The sequence below is a fragment of the Eptesicus fuscus genome, chromosome 14, assembly GCF_027574615.1.
Source record: "Eptesicus fuscus isolate TK198812 chromosome 14, DD_ASM_mEF_20220401, whole genome shotgun sequence".
NCBI lineage: Eukaryota > Metazoa > Chordata > Mammalia > Chiroptera > Vespertilionidae > Eptesicus > Eptesicus fuscus.
Genome location: NC_072486.1, coordinates 52,383,411 through 52,400,320, shown reverse-complemented (window position 1 = coordinate 52,400,320; position 16,910 = coordinate 52,383,411). Strand labels below are relative to the sequence as shown.

General features: G+C 41.3%; 1 protein-coding gene across 1 annotated transcript in view; it reads left to right on the top strand.

Annotated features, from left to right (window-relative positions):
- LOC103294144 (maltase-glucoamylase) overlaps window positions 1-16,910 on the top strand; it is a 68,062-nt gene that overhangs the window by 33,546 nt on the left and 17,606 nt on the right. The window contains exons 21-33 of the mRNA XM_028158971.2: window positions 3,920-4,008; window positions 4,677-4,726; window positions 5,161-5,328; window positions 7,273-7,425; window positions 7,784-7,984; window positions 10,077-10,231; window positions 11,343-11,511; window positions 11,761-11,857; window positions 12,703-12,815; window positions 13,798-13,923; window positions 15,152-15,280; window positions 15,516-15,626; window positions 15,935-15,997. Coding sequence (XP_028014772.2) covers window positions 3,920-4,008; window positions 4,677-4,726; window positions 5,161-5,328; window positions 7,273-7,425; window positions 7,784-7,984; window positions 10,077-10,231; window positions 11,343-11,511; window positions 11,761-11,857; window positions 12,703-12,815; window positions 13,798-13,923; window positions 15,152-15,280; window positions 15,516-15,626; window positions 15,935-15,997 — 1,624 coding nt within the window. The remainder of the gene's footprint in view (window positions 1-3,919; window positions 4,009-4,676; window positions 4,727-5,160; window positions 5,329-7,272; window positions 7,426-7,783; window positions 7,985-10,076; window positions 10,232-11,342; window positions 11,512-11,760; window positions 11,858-12,702; window positions 12,816-13,797; window positions 13,924-15,151; window positions 15,281-15,515; window positions 15,627-15,934; window positions 15,998-16,910) is intronic.

Sequence of the window (16,910 nt, the reverse complement as noted above, 5' to 3'; positions counted from 1 at the left end):
CAGGTGGGGGAAGTTTTCGTTCATTATTTCTTCAAATAGGTTTTCAGCATCTTGCTCTCTCTCTTCTTCAGGTACCCCCATAATTCTGATGTTGGTACGCTTGAAGTTGTCCCAGAGGCTTCTTACACTATCTTCAACTTTCTGAATTCTCTTCTCTTCATGCTTCTCTGGAGGAGTGTCCTTGGCCTCTTTGTATTCCAAATCTTTGAGTTGATTCTTGCAATCCTCTAGTCTGCTTTTGGGTCTCTGTATAATATTTTTTATCTCAGTCAGTGTATGTTTAATTTCTAGTTGGTCCTCATGGAATTTATCGGCCTTTTCCATGAAATTCTTGAAAAACCTTATAACCGTGGTTTTGAACTCTATGTCCAGTCGCTTGTTCTCCTCCATTTCTTTGGTTTGTGATCTGTTTCCTTGCCTTCTCATATTCTCTGCTTCCCTAAGTTGGTAGGGTAGTTTTGTGTACTAGGTGTCCTGTTGGTTCAACGGGTCAGCCTCCCAGTTACTTGAGGTGGACACTCTTGGTGTACCCTTGTGTACTGTGTGTCCCCTAGCAGGAGCTACAGCAAGGGCTAGTTTTCTCCTCCTTTGCTTGGGCGGTTTTGGAGCAGTCTGACTGGAGCTGCAGTTGGTTAAGCTGCTCCAGAACAGGCCATTTATATGCAAAAGCCGCTGTGTGGAGCCTGGGCGGGTTTGTAGAATGTGCGGGGCCGGGTCTCAGGGCTGGGCGGGGTCTCAGGACGTCACTAGGCTGGGGCGTGGCCAATGGCGATGGCTGCCGTCAGCCGTCTCTGCCTTTCCACGTTTCCAAGTCCCTGTGCCCCGCGCTCCAGCGCAGTAAACAATGATTGCTGGGCGCACCACTGCAAAAAAGTCACTCTCACTTTCCGACCCGATGGCCGAGAGTCCAGCTTCTCCCCGTAGGTGCCTGGGTCCCCCGAGTGTCCCCAGAAACTGGATTTCAGAGTGATCGGGAGCTTGTCTCCCTGCGGGTTGAAGAAAAGCCGCGCACCCAGCCGCCCGCCGCCGGCCCGATTCGCGTGCCTCCGTACCTCAGCTTTTCAGCGATTGTGCTTCTTTCTCTTCTTAGTTGTAAATCTTCCACTCAGCCAGCTTTCCCGTGGTTCTGGGTGGTAGACGTTTTTGTCTTTTAGTTGTATTTTTGAAATTGTTGTGTGAGGCAGCAGATTAGTTGTTTAACTATGCCGCCATCTTGGTTCCTCCCCCCAAGTCAAATTTTCCATCACCATACATTCGACCCACTCTACCCTTCATAACCTCTGCCACCCCCTTTCCTCTGGAAACCACTATAGTGTTGTCTGTGTCTGTGAGTTTTTGTTTGTCTTGTGTGTTCACTTGTTGCTTTCAGTTTTATATCCCACATTTGAGTGAAATCATATAATTCTTGACTTTTTCTATCTGACTTATTTCACTTAGCATGATATTCTCAAGATCCCAACATTCTTTGTCTGGTGTGTTCTTAATAATCCTTCAAATTAAACTCAGATTTTATCTGTAGGAAATGTTTCCCAACTCTTCCAGCAAAGGGAGTGCTGCCACTTCCAATTTTCTGGTCATGTTATACTTTTTTGTTGTTTAGCTGATTTTTTTCCCTTTCCTCCTTAATATTGTTAAATATGCCAATAATAGTTATTTTATACTTTTTACCTGAAAATCCAATTATTTAAAGTCCTTAGTGGAATCAAAATCAATAGTTGTTTTTGCCAACTTTCTTTTATGCTGGCATATTATCTTGTATGATTAGTAGTTTTTTGTTTTTCAAATGTGATCTTAAAGTTCCAAATGTGGGTCTCATTCTTCTAGAGATGATTTGCTTTCTCTTCGATTGCAAGCCAAGACTGCTGTCCTGGATCACATTAGCTCCCTGCAGGGACCATGTGTTATATTTTATATAGGACCAAGTAGTATTTTAGTGGGTAGGTCTTTCAGAATGTCTGGTGTCCTCCAGAATATCTAATCCGCCACACTGCTAGAAGTGTCATTTTGGACTCCTATAAGTATTTTAACTTTTGTGTCACACTGTGAGGTCAGTGAGGGATGCAACAGAAAATTGGGAGGTAGACTATGTCCATCTATTTCACCAACTTACTGAGTAGTGTTTTGTGTTTCTTATTCGTAATTATAAAGCAGATAATTGGAAGTTATCAAAATAAACTAATTATCCGAATATATAAAATCCTTGGGTCTGTCACGACCTGAGGCTTAACCAATTGGGAGTCAGTCCTGCAGTCAGCGCTGGGTTGCTGTGGTGACCCAGCACTGACTGCTGTGGCTGCAGGCAAGGTGACCCAGCACTGACTGCTCAGGGGGCTGCGAATCAGGCCCAGAGAGAGGCCTGAAGAGAGAAGCAGGGTCAGATCCGTACCCTCTGTGGCAGCTGTTGATTAGCACTTGCCTGTCTCTTTCTCTCTAGCAGCTGCACCTCTATTTCTCTCCAGGCCTCCACTGGGGCTACTGATCAACCCTGCCTTTCTAATTAGGCCCCATTGATAGGCCCAGAGACGCTGACTGGCATAGAAACTGACCAATCAGAATAAAATCTGGGTGAACTGTGATGAGCCAATGGCTGCCTAGGAGGCAGAGCTTTTGACACTGACTGGCATAGAACCTGACCAATGAGAACCAAATCTGGGTGAACTGTGAGGAGCCAATGGCTTGCCTAAGAAGTGGAGCTTTTGATGCTGACTGGCATAGAAACTGACCAAATTGGCCAGCAGAGGAGAGCAGTTGGGGGCAAGATCAGGCCTGCAGGGGAGGGCAGTTAGGGGTGACCAGGCAAGCAGGGAAGGGCAGTTGAGGGTGAGATAAGGCCAGCAGGGGAGGGCAGTTGGGGGCAACAAGGCCAGTAGGGGAAGGCAGTTGGGGGGACCAGGCCTGCAGGGGAGGGCAGTTGGGGGTGACCAGGCCAGCAGGGGAGGGCAGTTGGGGGCCATCAGGCCAGCATGGGAGGGCAGTTGGGGGCGAGATCAGGCCAGCAGGGGAGGGAAATTGGGGGTGAGATCAGATTTTCAGGGGAGGGCAGTTGGGGGCGAGATCAAGCCAGCAGGGGAGGGTAATTGGAGGTGAGATCAGACTGGCAGGGGAGGGCAGTTGGGGGTGAGATCAGGCCAGCAGCGGAGGGCAGTTGGGGGCGATTGGGCTGGCAGGAGAGCAGTTAGGTGTTAATCAGGCTGGCAGGGGAGCAGTTAGGGGGTGATCAGGCTGTCAGGCAGAAGTGGTTAGGGGCAATCAGGCAGGCAGGCAGGCAAGCAGTTAGGAGCCAGCAGTCCTGGATTGTGAGAGGGATGTCTGACTGCCTGTGGGATCAGGCCTAAACTGGCAGTCGGACATCCCCCGAGGGGTCCCAGATTGGAGAGGATGCAGGCTGAGTGAGGGACACCCCTCCCCCAGTGCACAAATTTTGTGCACCGGGCCTCTAGTAAATAATAAAATTAGGAAAGGTGTCATTTTATAGATAGACCTTATTGTGTTTTATTGCTTTCTGAGTCAAAATGGTTCTCTGGCAGGGAAAAAATATATCCCCCAGCCACAGTTAATACTTCTTCTGCATGTAACATCTCCTAAGTGATTAGGGTGAACCAGTTATTGTCTAGGATTGCTCTGTTTTCTAATAGTTTGTATTCTTAATAATAGTTGCATCGGTAGTTTTTATTGTAGTTACTGTGTGATTCTGGTGCTTAAATTTTTTGCCTTCTACATAGGTGTTTATTGCTAATGTTTGGGGCAATGATTCTAGAGAAAGATGCACCTGTTGATTTTGTCTTTGTGCCTGAAGAAAAGCAGAGCAGTCTGATGCCAGGATCCTTTTCCATCTGAATCTGATAGAGTTATCCTCAGTTTATTTGACAAAATTCTTTGAGTTTTAAGTCTTTGTCTCTTATATAAATATCTTCTACAGTCGACGGAACCCTCTTGGTCTTATCATTGCCCTAGATGACAACAAAGAAGCAAGAGGCGAACTTTTCTGGGATGATGGGGAAACGAAAGGTGAGCATTGTCATGACAATGTCACTATTTATGAACCTGCATCTTTGAGCTACCCCTCTGGTCATTCAGCTGGGGGAGATATCTCACCAGGCACAGTAGCATTCACCATTGGAGAGAAGAGTTTTGTTTTAGTAGCACTGTTTATGGGTAGTGATAGGTGGACCACTGATGGAGGAAAAACATATTTCTACCTCGTATAATTCTCCCATTGGCCAGCAATATTCATAGGCTCTCATTTTATTGTCAATGGGAACCTGGAAGAGATGTTTTAAGACTATTCCTGCCATTTAATGTAGACACCTTCCCCCAAAATACTACTGAACAAATGTTGATTGTATGAAAAACATAATCAGTGAAAAGGCAGTGAAAATCTAGCTAAGTGTCTATATCTAGTTTCTTAGCACATTTTTCTGTCTCCAATATACTAATGACTCTTGTTGCTTGAACTTCGAAAATAGACTCACTTGAGGCATATTCCTTGGAAGCCCCCGAAAGGGAACCTTTTCAAGGTTAAAGGAGAAAGGAAAAGGGAAAACAGTGGCTTGGCCTGGGAGACTCTGTCTATAATCTTGTTCTTCTGAAGATGTAGCTTCAAAGACAGCCAGAGTAAAAACTGTTCTCCTGTGCTGGGCAGATCAGAGTCTGACTCGTCTTTCTCTCACTTTCAGATACTGTGGCCAATAATGTTTATCTCTTATGTGAGTTTTCCGTCACCCGAGTAAGTAGCATATTTTTGTGAATCTTAAGTGTGGGCTTTTGTTGGTCCACAAGACTCATGTGTGTTTGTGTAGTATGTGTGTAATTATATTTGTAGCTTTATATGCATTTATGGTATAGGTGAGCACATTCTCCTAATAACTGAATCAACCATGTTGGTTAGAAGGAGGCAATGAAATGAATAAATCAAAGGAGTCAGTTTTTTAATTATAGTTATTAAATCTCTCTCTCTCTCTCTCTCTCTCTCTCTCTCTCTCTCTCTCTCTCTCTGCTCAGGGAATATCAAAATACATTTGTACTAATGAAGTACAAATGAGTAGAGACAGCTAAGAGGCATTCAAACCTGTTTTGGGTATCTGATCTAGGATGGAATATTTGAGTGACTTGAGAAACTGTGTTTTATAGTTAGATTTTTGTGCTTAAATTGTTTTGCAGAACCGCTTGGATGTGAAGATTTTGCAGTCAACCTACAAAGACCCTAATAATTTAGTATTTAAAGAGATTAAAATCCTTGGGACCCAAAAACCTAACAACATTACAGTGAAACACAACGGTGTACCAAGTCAGGTTTCTCCTAACGTCACTTACGATCCTAACCGACAGGTAAAAATCCCTTTGGTTGAGACAGTTTATCCAAGAATTCTTCACAGCTTATGGTGTTCCTTTTTACCAAGGTTTCATGGGTCCTGAATGACCAAAGTACACTGAGGCCTGGAGTGGAAAGTCAGAGGGTTAGGAGAGAAAAAAAATGAGGAGTGGGCTAGCACTAGAATGAATGAGGGAGTTGCTGGCAAATGGGCAAATAGTCTTTTTATCCTTACTCCCCCACTGGCCCCAGTCTTCTGTTCTTTCTGGGACAGAAGAAGTGTCGGGAACAGAAATAGAAGAAAAGTAGATCTGAAAGCTGCTGGCTGATGCTAGAAAGGTAAAGAAGGGAGGGGGGGGTCCCCATTAATAAAAAATTTGAAGAGAGTTTTTTTTTAAACTGTATTGAGATATACTAGTATAAATTCTCACTACAACACATACATTTTTAGAAAAAACTTTAAGTCATAGAATTTGACAAGCCTTGGCTACTTATTTGGTTAGATGATAACAATAAAATAACTTTTCATCAGTTGCGATATGATGCTCCTGAGTAGGTTGTAATCCGTTCCTCTGATATTTTAACATTATGAGGGACCCTCTCCTCAAATACTTCTTACTACAGGTATGATCTAGGATTGGAAGCTACTGGGTTAGCATGGTTTCTTAGGGAACTTCCAAATTTGGAGAAAATAAATAAATTTAGTTTTCTACTATAATGATTTATCAGTGACATTTGACATTTTGTCCTGATGATATACATTGAGGATGCATACATCATAAAGTTAGAAGTAGTATTACATTTTTGTTGATGAGTACAGCAAAGTACAAGCCATTTGACAGATTCACATATGAAAACAAATTCAGTACATGTTTGTTAAATAGATTAATTAATATAAGACCAAAGGGACTCTAACTGTTTCAATTTGAGTTGTGGGGAGACACAATTTATACATATGAAACTATTGGGAAGGGGACAGGCAACCCAAACCAACATATGGAAAGTGTTAACTTATTCTAATTCAGTGCTCAAAGCTTAGTGGAATATTGAACAAAGTCCTTGCAGAATATAAGGCTGGAGCCGGACTTTGAAAGACAATGCATCAGCTAGAGATTCATTTGGCTGCAAGTGACAGGAGACTCAGCCAAATGGTGGTTTAAACAAATTTGATTTTTTTTCCCTATGCAATAAGAACTTTAGAAAGAGGTCAGTTGCTGGCATTGATTCAGTGGCTCAAGGTTGTCAGGGTTGAGATTTTTTCTTCTCTTGTGATTGGAAGTACCTCCTTCTTAAATTCCAGTCACTATGGCCTTGCTTTAGTATGAATAAAAAGAGGAAACAGGGAAGAAAGAAGCAGGCCCTTAAATCAAGAAACAAAAGCTTGGCTTGAAATTTACCCATTCATGGCCACAGCTGTGTTACATGGATTAAATTTTTAATTCTTAAGTGGGAACTTCAGTATTCTAAACTGAAATAGTAAGAGGATAACTTTTTATAGGGCAGGCAACTAGCAGTGTATTCCATAGACGAGCATTTGTGGGGATAAAGCATTCAAGGTTGAGATGTCAGAATGAGCCAATCTAAGGAAGGCCTTGTATTAGTAAGAGATTAGCCTTCCATTAGTTTAATGAAAGGGGAAGTGCAGAAGCGAGCCGTCCTGACAAAACGGGGAAGCAGGTGAGAAGGAAAGAAAGGAGTGAGTACAGAAGATTTTATTCTACCAAATTCTTTTCAAAATGTTATATACAAGATTGACATAGAGTTATGACATCTGCCCTGTTGCCATTGGGCAGTTCCTGCCCCCACTGCCCATAGAGTTCTCTCCATTAAGGCTTCAGTGGTATGTCACTTGGATTATTCAGTCTGGTATGATTTCTATTCCTCTCCCCAAAGAATTTTCAGATTTTGCAAGGCCTGTTGTCCTGAGAGTAAATTTCCTTCTCACTTCCCCATTCCCACAGGTTGCCCTTATCACAGGGCTTGATCTTGTCCTGGGAGAAGCATACACTGTGGAATGGGACCTGATAGTGGAGGATGCAGAAAAAATAGACTGTTATCCTGATCAGGATGGTGCTTCTAAAGAAAACTGTATTGCCCGTGGCTGTGCCTGGGAGGTAAAAATGCTGATGATGTTATCATGATTAAATTTCTCTACCCTTAACCTACAATTTCATGAGCATAGCACCAGTACAGTACCTATGTGATTACTTAAAATCCACAGAAAGAAAGGACTTCCAAAGGAAACTGGGTTTTTATCTGGATATGAAGAGTACATAGGGACAGGAATGAAAATTATTTTTAAAAAATATGTTACATGGAGACCAGGAATTTAAACTTGTATCACAACCAAAGAGCACATAGGGAAATAAGTGATAGTCTGGTTGTATCTCCCTATAAATTACCTTTTCCAGCCCCTCTGTATTTGATAATCCCAGGACCACATGCTGAGCTGACTTTGGCTTTACTTCTCAGGAAACCACTTCCCCAGGAGTCCCTTTTTGCTATTTCATCAATGATCTATATTCTGTTGATGATGTTCAGTATGACTCACATGGGGCCACAGCTGTCATCTCCTTAAAGTCTTCCCTTTACGCCAACGCTTTGCCCTCAACACCCGTGAACACCCTCCGTGTGAATGTGACCTACCACAAGAATGACATGCTGCAGTTTAAGGTACGTGTTCACAGAATGTGTATCAGGTACTGACTAGCACTTTTCAATTCCATCGGTTTTTGCTAGTCAAGGTTACAGAACCCTAAAATAAGTTCACTCTTCTAAGTTAACAATGCTATCTTATACTAGGTCATTATCCTAAGAGCAGTGAGAAACCAGTGATGGCACAGGGAAACCTGTTCTAATTTGCATTTTGAAAAGATTGCTGTGTCTACTGAAGGGACAAGAGTGGAAAGGAAAGACAACCTAGGAGGTTACCAGTTAGGTAATCCAGATGAGGGCTGGAGCTTGGTCATAGTACAGGAAGGAGATGGGGAACAGTGGACATCTTTGAGAGAGGAGAAGGTAGTGTTACAGGATCTGGTGATGATTGCAAGTAGGTAATGACAAGAGGGAAGAACCAAGAATTATTACCATGTTGCTAGCCTGCATCTCTATATGGAGTATGGCAATATTAACCATAGTGGAAACACTGAAAAGGTTTGAGCTTGGGCAAAATTGGATGATGAGTTCAGTTTTGGATATTGAATTTGGAATATCTGAAATAGCCATGAAAATGAAGTGATCTCTCTTTTCTATGATTTATTACTTCTAAGGACTAGTGATGGACTATTTTATGTATATTTCTATATTGAATTGTGAGTGTCTGAAAGACAGGAATTGTCCTTTTATCTTTGCGTTCCTAAAATCTAACACCGAGCCCGGTAGGTAGTTAGCACTTAGATGTTCATTGAGAAAATAAATGAAAAACATCAGGCTTCACCTGACAGGCTGTTCACAATCTAATATCAACCTGGCCTATGAGTTCTTGTACATCTTATAATATAAGGGCGAGGCTCTTATATTCCTGTCCTCACCATAGACCTGATGGTGTGTGATAGGCACCTAATGGGTTTGAAATAAATGAACTTGCTTAAGTTTCCAGCTTTAACTCTTTGCCAGTCTACTTCCTGATCACACAGTAACTTTCTCCAAAATATTTGCCTCTTTCTGACCCTGCTTTAATACTCAGCCTTTGCACTTATTTCTCTACCAGAAATGACTTGATCTCCTTTATGTGCTGGGTTAATGGCTATAAAGCTTTTAAGACTCAGTCTGTATTTTCCCTGTGAAATCTGCTCAGTCTCCCTGAAAATGTTAGGTATTTCCTTCCCTCCAGTGTCACAACACTTCTGAAAAGCTCTACATTAGCATATTATCACCCAAGTGTTGTGGGTACATCTCTTTTACCTTCCACTAGCATGTGAATTTCTTTCTTTCTTTTTTCAAATTTATCTTTATTGTTGAAAGTATTATAGACATCCCCTTTTTTACCCCATTGACCCCCTTCACTCCTTCCTGCCCCCCGCCCCCCCCCCAACCCCCCGCCTTCACCACACTATTGTCTGCATCCATGGGTTATGTATATATGTATATAAGTTCTTTGATTAATCTCTTCCTCCCCCTTTCCCTCTGAGATTCTTCACTCTGTTCCATGTCTCTGGATCTATTTTGTTCGTCAGTTTATTTTGTTCATTAGATCCCATATCATATAAGTGAGATCATGTGATAATGGTCTTTCTCTTACTGGTTTAGCATGTGAATTTCTTAAAAAAATAATGTGTCTTATGTGTTTTAGTTATTCCTAGTATCTAGTATAATATAAGCAGGAATATATTAGATACCCAGTGAATCAATTTTTAGCGAGGATGTCTGTTTTATTTAACCAAGTAGAGTTTATATTTTTGGGGGGTGGTTCAATTCAGAAAAGTTTTCAGGTATTCATATAGACTCATACCCCTACACATAAACTAATAAATAATATATTAATAAACCACATTGATTCTAGACTGATTTTCCAGGATAGCACCAATGTCAAAGTGAATGTGTTATTGTAATAGAAGCCTTAAGTGAGATATGACAGACTAAAAAAAAAAAAAAAAAGTTAAATCTGACATGGTTCTTTCATATGTTAATAAAATCCAGAGTATTATGAGCTTAGAGACAAAGAAATATAGCATTCAGACTCTTTGTCAAGGTCATCAAGGTTTTGCTAAGGTTATGGGCTTTAAGGGCGCTATAGTTACCTAAAATCAATTTTCTCTGTCCCTAGATTTACGATCCCAACAACAATCGGTATGAAGTCCCAGTCCCTCTCAATATACCCACGGTTCCATCCAGTACCCCTGAGAGTCAACTCTATAATGTCTTCATTAAGAAGAATCCATTTGGGATTGAAATTCGACGCAGGAGTACAGGCACTGTGATGTAAATGGCTCCTAGTCTGAATTGGAATTGACGGTTACCTGCACATTCATTGCTCAGTCCATTATCCTTGGAGATATCCTGCTCAAAGCATCAGACTACCCATTTCCAGTTTCATGAATCAGTTATTTCCTTTGGGTCTGTTCTTATGAAAAAGTCCTCTGGAAATAATTACAGAGGCAGTTGCATGCACTTAGGCATTCATTCAACAAATGTTTATGGAGTGCCTTTATATTTTGTGGTTATAGAAGATAAGGTCTTTCTTTTTATGACAAAAAATAATAAGTAAATCACAAAGATAATTCAAGTTAAAATGTAAATAAAGAGGTTTAGATAGTGACAACTGCTATGTAGGAAAAGTACAGGATGATTGAGGGTTGTAGGAGGTTACTGCTTTGGGTACTGTGGTCAGAGTGGATCTCTCCAAGGAGGTGATATTGGAAAAAGGACCTGGGTGAGGAGAAGGAGCCACCCACGTGGAAATTGGAGGGGTGGGGAAGAACAATTTAGACAGATGGGCTGGAGTGTACCCAGGCCATGAAACAGGAGTAAACTTGGCATATTAGGGGGGAAATGTCCAATATGGTTGGAGCAACTTAGTAGGTAGGGAGGTAAGTGATGGAAGATGAAGCTGGAGTTTATGTGGGTTTCAGATTAGGTATGCCCTTGAAGACTTCATAAAGTCTTGTAATGGAAATCGCTGAAGAACTGTAAACAGGGGAGTGACGTGATGTGAGATACTTTGAAAAAATTCACTGTGGATGCTTCGTAGCAAATGTAGTCTGTAGAGAGCAGGAGTGGAAGCTGAGGTTGGTATGGAACCATAGCAACTGAGTTGGAGAATGCTATTGGATAGGCATTCTGAAAGAAGAACTGAAGGGGGGTAGTGATAGGGGAAAATAAAGAATGAAGCTTGCTCCTGGGCTTTTAGCAAAGGCATCTATGATTATTTTAATCAAGTAGGTTTTGGTTTGGTTTGGTTTGGTTTGGGAGATTAACAGGGTTCTGGGTGGGAGAGGAGGGAATCAAGAGTTTGGTTGTTCTTGAAAAATTAGCTGCTTGAAGCCAATAGAACAGCCCATTTCTTTCCCAAATATACTCTTTTGTGTTGCAGTTGGGACTCTCAGCTTCTTGGCTTCACCTTCAATGACATGTTCATCCGCATCTCCACTCGCCTTCCCTCCCAGTATCTTTATGGCTTTGGAGAAAATGAGCACAAAACCTATCGGAGAGACTTGAATTGGCACACATGGGGGATGTTTTCCCGAGATGAACCCCCAGGGGTAAGGGCAGAGTTTTGGGATCTGGGTTTCTGCATCTCTCCACCCACATGTGTATACTTCATGTTTCATCTTCCCAGACTCAACTTGGATGGTCACATCCTGTTTTTAGGCAAATGGACCAATTCCAAGCTCCTTTGTTTCTTATACATTTTATTTATTTCAGAGAAGACTAGACACACCTTACCAATCAATATTTGTTGAGTTTCTTTTTTAGCCACCTCTTCCCACTTTTTCATATGATTCTTCCAGTACAAGAAGAATTCCTATGGAGTCCAACCCTACTACATGGGACTGGAAGAGGATGGAAGTGCCCATGGAGTGCTTCTGCTAAACAGCAATGCCATGGGTAAGATCATGCCAGCATTTCACCTTATTTTTGTGAACCAGTCATTCTTGAGGAAGTTTAGAATGTGTTTGACCTAGCTGCCCCCGAAGTCAAAATCATTATCATGTGACCAGTTTTGTTTCCTCTTAGCCTTTCTATTTTGCCTTTTTGTTTATTTTCAGCTCAGTAATATGTGTTAACAAGAATTAACTAAACTCTTATTTGGCAAAAGTCATGTAAGAAGGGATAGCAACACTAAGCAAGTCCCAAATATCCTGGAGGTCAGCTAGTGGAAGCCATCTGTATAATTGAATTAGTGAAGAAGCTATGGGTAGAGCACTCTCTCTGGGGGTATGAAGATGTGAAGAAAATTTATACTGTATATTGGAAAGAGGTGGGAAAAGCAGGAGGTGGAGGGGAAAGCGTGCATGTAAAAAGTGGTGAAATCTGAATAAGGTCTATATCTGAGTTAATAGTATTATGTCTATGTCAGTTTCCTGGTTTTGACAATGTACAATGGTTATGTAAGATATTATTATTGGGGAAAACGGGGGGGAAGCCTATAAGGGAATACTTGGTACTATTTTTGCCTTATAAGTCATAAACTCTTCAAAAATAAAATTACAATAATTCAAAAGGGCAGAATGACAAAACATATAATAAGATATTAAAGAACACCAAAGAGAAAAAAATCCAGAGATAGGACCCTGTAGACTTTCGCTTAACTTCTTCAGTGCTGTGTAAGTATAGTACAAGTACTTTCTCACAATATAGAGGCATCGGAAAAGGGAGAAGTTATGCATTTCAGGGGATAGTTCGTCACATGGAAGGTTTTCAGATTGACTTGTACTTTCCTACATTTTCAGATGTGACATTCCAACCCCTGCCTGCCTTGACATACCGCACCACAGGAGGAATTCTGGACTTTTATGTGGTTTTGGGGCCAACTCCAGAGCTTGTCACTCAGCAGTACACGGAGGTAGGAGGGAATTCTATTGGTTACCAAGTATTTAAACAGTATATTTTGTGTTCCAAAACCTACATTCATTAGTATAATTCTCAGATAATAACTGGGTTTATTGGTCTTACTGGGAGACAGATTACAAAATAAATAAAAATATATACATCCCAATAATCATTAAATTCATAGCCTCTCAAAGCATTGCAGAGCAGTAGAATTAATAGTTCTAGGGGTGGTTGGGGAGGTGGCAATAGTGGTAGTGATGGTGATGTGATGATGTTGGTGATGATGATGATGCTGGTGCTGGTGATGTGATGGTGATGGTAGTGTACAGGTGGTGGTGATGGTGGTTGTGAGTGATGGTGGTGGTGAATGTGATGGTGTTGATGATGGTGGTGGTGTGATGTGATGGTGATGGTAGTGTAGTGGTGGTGAAGGTGGTCCTAGTGGCAATGACAGTTGTTTTTGCAGCAGCAACAAACATATATAAAACTAACTGTATGTCACTGATATGTGTCAGAACAGTTTACAATGATGTATTAACTCATTCAGTCCTCACAAAAAAAACAAACACAAAAAGAAAAAACAACCAACAACAACACTGAAGCAAATACTATTTTTATCCCCAATTTAAAAGTGAAGAAACTGATGCACAAGAGGTTATTTAACGTTTGCCCAGGGTCACATAGTCAGCAGGGATTGGAACCGGTATGATGACCTCGGCATTTTGCCTCTGGATTATGTGTTCTTAACCAGTAAGATAGACTGCTCCTAGGAATCAGAGTAAGATCAAATTTTCCAAAATTCCTGGTCAGGAAGGTCCAGTCTAGCAGCAGGCTTTCTCCAAGGTACCCCAGTGGCTGTGCATCTTCTCAGTTTCTTTCTGGATTTGAATTTGTTGATCGTCTAACTTGGGGCACTGGAAAAATATTCTTATTACTTCGTGTACAAGTTCAATTCAGAGTCTTCTTAAAAACTAATATTTTCTGTCTGTTTTTAGTTGATTGGTCGGCCAGTGATGGTTCCTTACTGGTCCTTGGGATTTCAGCTGTGTCGCTATGGATACCAGAACGACTCTGAGATTGCCAGCTTGTATGATGAGATGGTGGCTGCCCAGATCCCCTATGTACGTTCTCAGTCTGTGGTGTACTTGCTCTGGGTCCTCACAGCCAACCCCAATTGTCTCTGTATCTGGATTCATTTGCCTTATTTTTATGGGGTTCTGTAAAGTTACAAGGTGCTTTCTCATACATCACACTGAGCCTCACTCCAACCCAGTAATACAGGTGGGGATCATGGTCCTCACCTTAGAGTCACAGTGATTTACCAGAGGAGGCGGACATAGGCCCAGCTTTTTGCTAAATCATGCTTCCATTTCTGTTATTGAATTCAAAATATTTAGTCACAAAAACATCCTTGGTTCCATAAGGATAAAAGAATCCCCCCAACAGTAGTATTGTTTAATTTAAAAAACTCAACCCAAATTCAGTCAGATCATTGCATGTGTAGATAGAATCACTGTTCCAACACTGCCGGGCTGGAGCACAGTGTTCCCTCAGCTTTGAGTTAATCTCGAGTTGAATGTAGGGACCTTGGAACTGACTTCCAGAGGAAATACATGTGGAATAAAACTCTTTCACTTCAGGACAAGAGGGGTCCAATAATCAGATAATTGGTTCTGGGAGCCAATTACATATAGTGGTCATCAAAAGTAGGTTTACAGTTGTGAGTCTATGAAACACAGGGTTTATTCTTGTATTATTATTTATTAATTATGGTATTATTCATACAAACAACTGTAAGCCTACTTTTGCTACTGTATTTAATTGTATCCTATTTATTGTTTACAGTTGTTTCTAGTAATAGGAAGTGCAGCATTCACTATTTCATTCTTAATGAGAAAGCTGTGTTTAACAACCCCCAGGATTGGATATTCCAAAGCAATTACAGGTTTTGTTTTTGGTAGATTCACCATCCATGTTGTATTCCTACTGGGTAATTGACATTATGTTATTTTCTCTGAACCGGAACCACTAATAATACCAGGGCAGCTCTTGGGGAAGGTAGCAACAATCACTCCTTATATTGGTCATATACAAGGCACTTCCTCATCCACTGTTTTCATTTATTCTCAAAATCAGCCCTGCTGGATAGGCATTATCCTATATTTTGTAATTTAGTGTTGTTGTTTTTTATTATTTTACAAAGAAAAATTAAAGGTTAAGTAGATTTCCCAGACCCTAGTACCTGACAAATGACAGATCTGGGATCTGAAATTCCCTACCGGTTGGGTTAGTGGCGGTCTGTTCTCGTCTGGAACCTGCAGCCACTGAGTTCCCTTGTGTGTCCCCCAGGATGTGCAGTACTCGGACATTGACTACATGGAGCGGCAGCTGGACTTCACCCTCAGCCCCAAGTTTGCTGGGTTTCCAGCTCTGATTAATCGCATGAAGGCCGACGGGATGCGAGTCATCCTCATTCTGGTTTGTCCCTCTGTGAATGGGAGGAGTCTTTTGGGTGTGTGAATAAGTTTTGGTGGAGAAAACTTTCCACATACTGTGTTTCCCTCCATGTTATGTGCAGAGAAGTTGAGGGTAAAGAGAAGCTCTACAGTTCAGGTGGAAGGTAGTGCCTTCCCTTCGGAGGAGTTTTTCTCTTTTCTGTCCCCAGTCATCCTCTGGCTTTGGTTTTCTCACCTGACCTGTGTGTTGATTGTAGGACCCAGCCATTTCTGGAAATGAGACCCAGAACTATACTGCATTCACTCGCGGTGTGGAGGATGATGTCTTCATCAAAGCTCCAAACGGTGGAGGCATTGTCTGGGGAAAGGTATGATTTTCACGGTGACCCAGGTGACGGGTGGATCACTGTTAATTTGTTTGTGCCTGTTGTTGTTTAACCTTTTCCATTTGGGCTTTGAGGTCAGAAGTTCTCATTTTGTCAATCAATATCTGTCCACACAGTTAAGGAATTTTTAAGGAATGTATATGCACTGTGAGATGCACTTCTCTCAAATCAATCTTATGTGAAAAATCCAAGTATTATCGCCTGTAGAACCATGGTTTATAACTTATTAGGAAATGCTATATAAGAGAAGTTATCTCCTGCATTGCTTTTGAACATTTTTCTCTCCACAGGTCTGGCCTGATTTGCCCAATGTCGTTATAAACAGCTCTCTAGACTGGGACAGTCAAGTGGAGGTAAAGGGCCCTTTGTGGATATTGGGTGAAGTCAGGGTTGCCAGGAAGGTCTATCTTTTAATCAGTTTATTTTTTTTAGAAATGACTCAGACATGGCTGGTATTAATCTTTATTCTAATCTTCTATCACCCTGCCTGCCTACCATGTTTTCCAACCTGCCTGAGCTGGAGCTCTCTGTTTTTGGTGAAAGATTCTCTACTGGTTCCATGTTTCTACCACTATTTTCTCACAAAAAGGCATTGCTGGCCTGCCTCTCTCTCCCAGCCTCTCAGTGAAGTGGCTCGCTACCCTCTCACGTTTCTGTGAGCTGGATCCTGTATACTGATCTTCTGTTTTTTACTTTGTGTTCCTTTTTTCTTTCTTTTACCTTTTATCTAGACATACGGGTTCCTACTTGCCTTTTGTCCATTGTGTATAAAAGCTGGAAGTTCCCACCACCAAGTCTTTCTGTTGCTTCCCCTACCCTTACTACTAGCATTATTGAGCTTCCTCTACCCTTACTACTAGCATTATTCAACTCTTAAAATGCACTGGTAAACATAGAGGAACCTATTTACTGAGACATACAAAGTACCATAAAGTTCCATAGCAAGCAACCTGACCTATTTAAAAATGTATGAATATTTGCTGCTACTAAGTGGCGTGAGTTCACAATTAGGCACTGAGCATTTATTTTACGTCGAGTTCTAAGCTAAGCAATGTGGGGGAATACAAAGATCAATCAGAAGAAAATAAAACAAAGTCCTTGCTCTCAAAGATCTTACAGTATAGTTAAGGCGTTAAACCTTGGGTCTACTTTCCAGGTTAAAATGAAAACATGACTTTTATTATTTGAGGAAATTAAGGGCAAGGTGCATCTTTTTCCTAAATCCTCCCAATTTACTTGACACACAAGAGTTGTTTTCAAGCGATT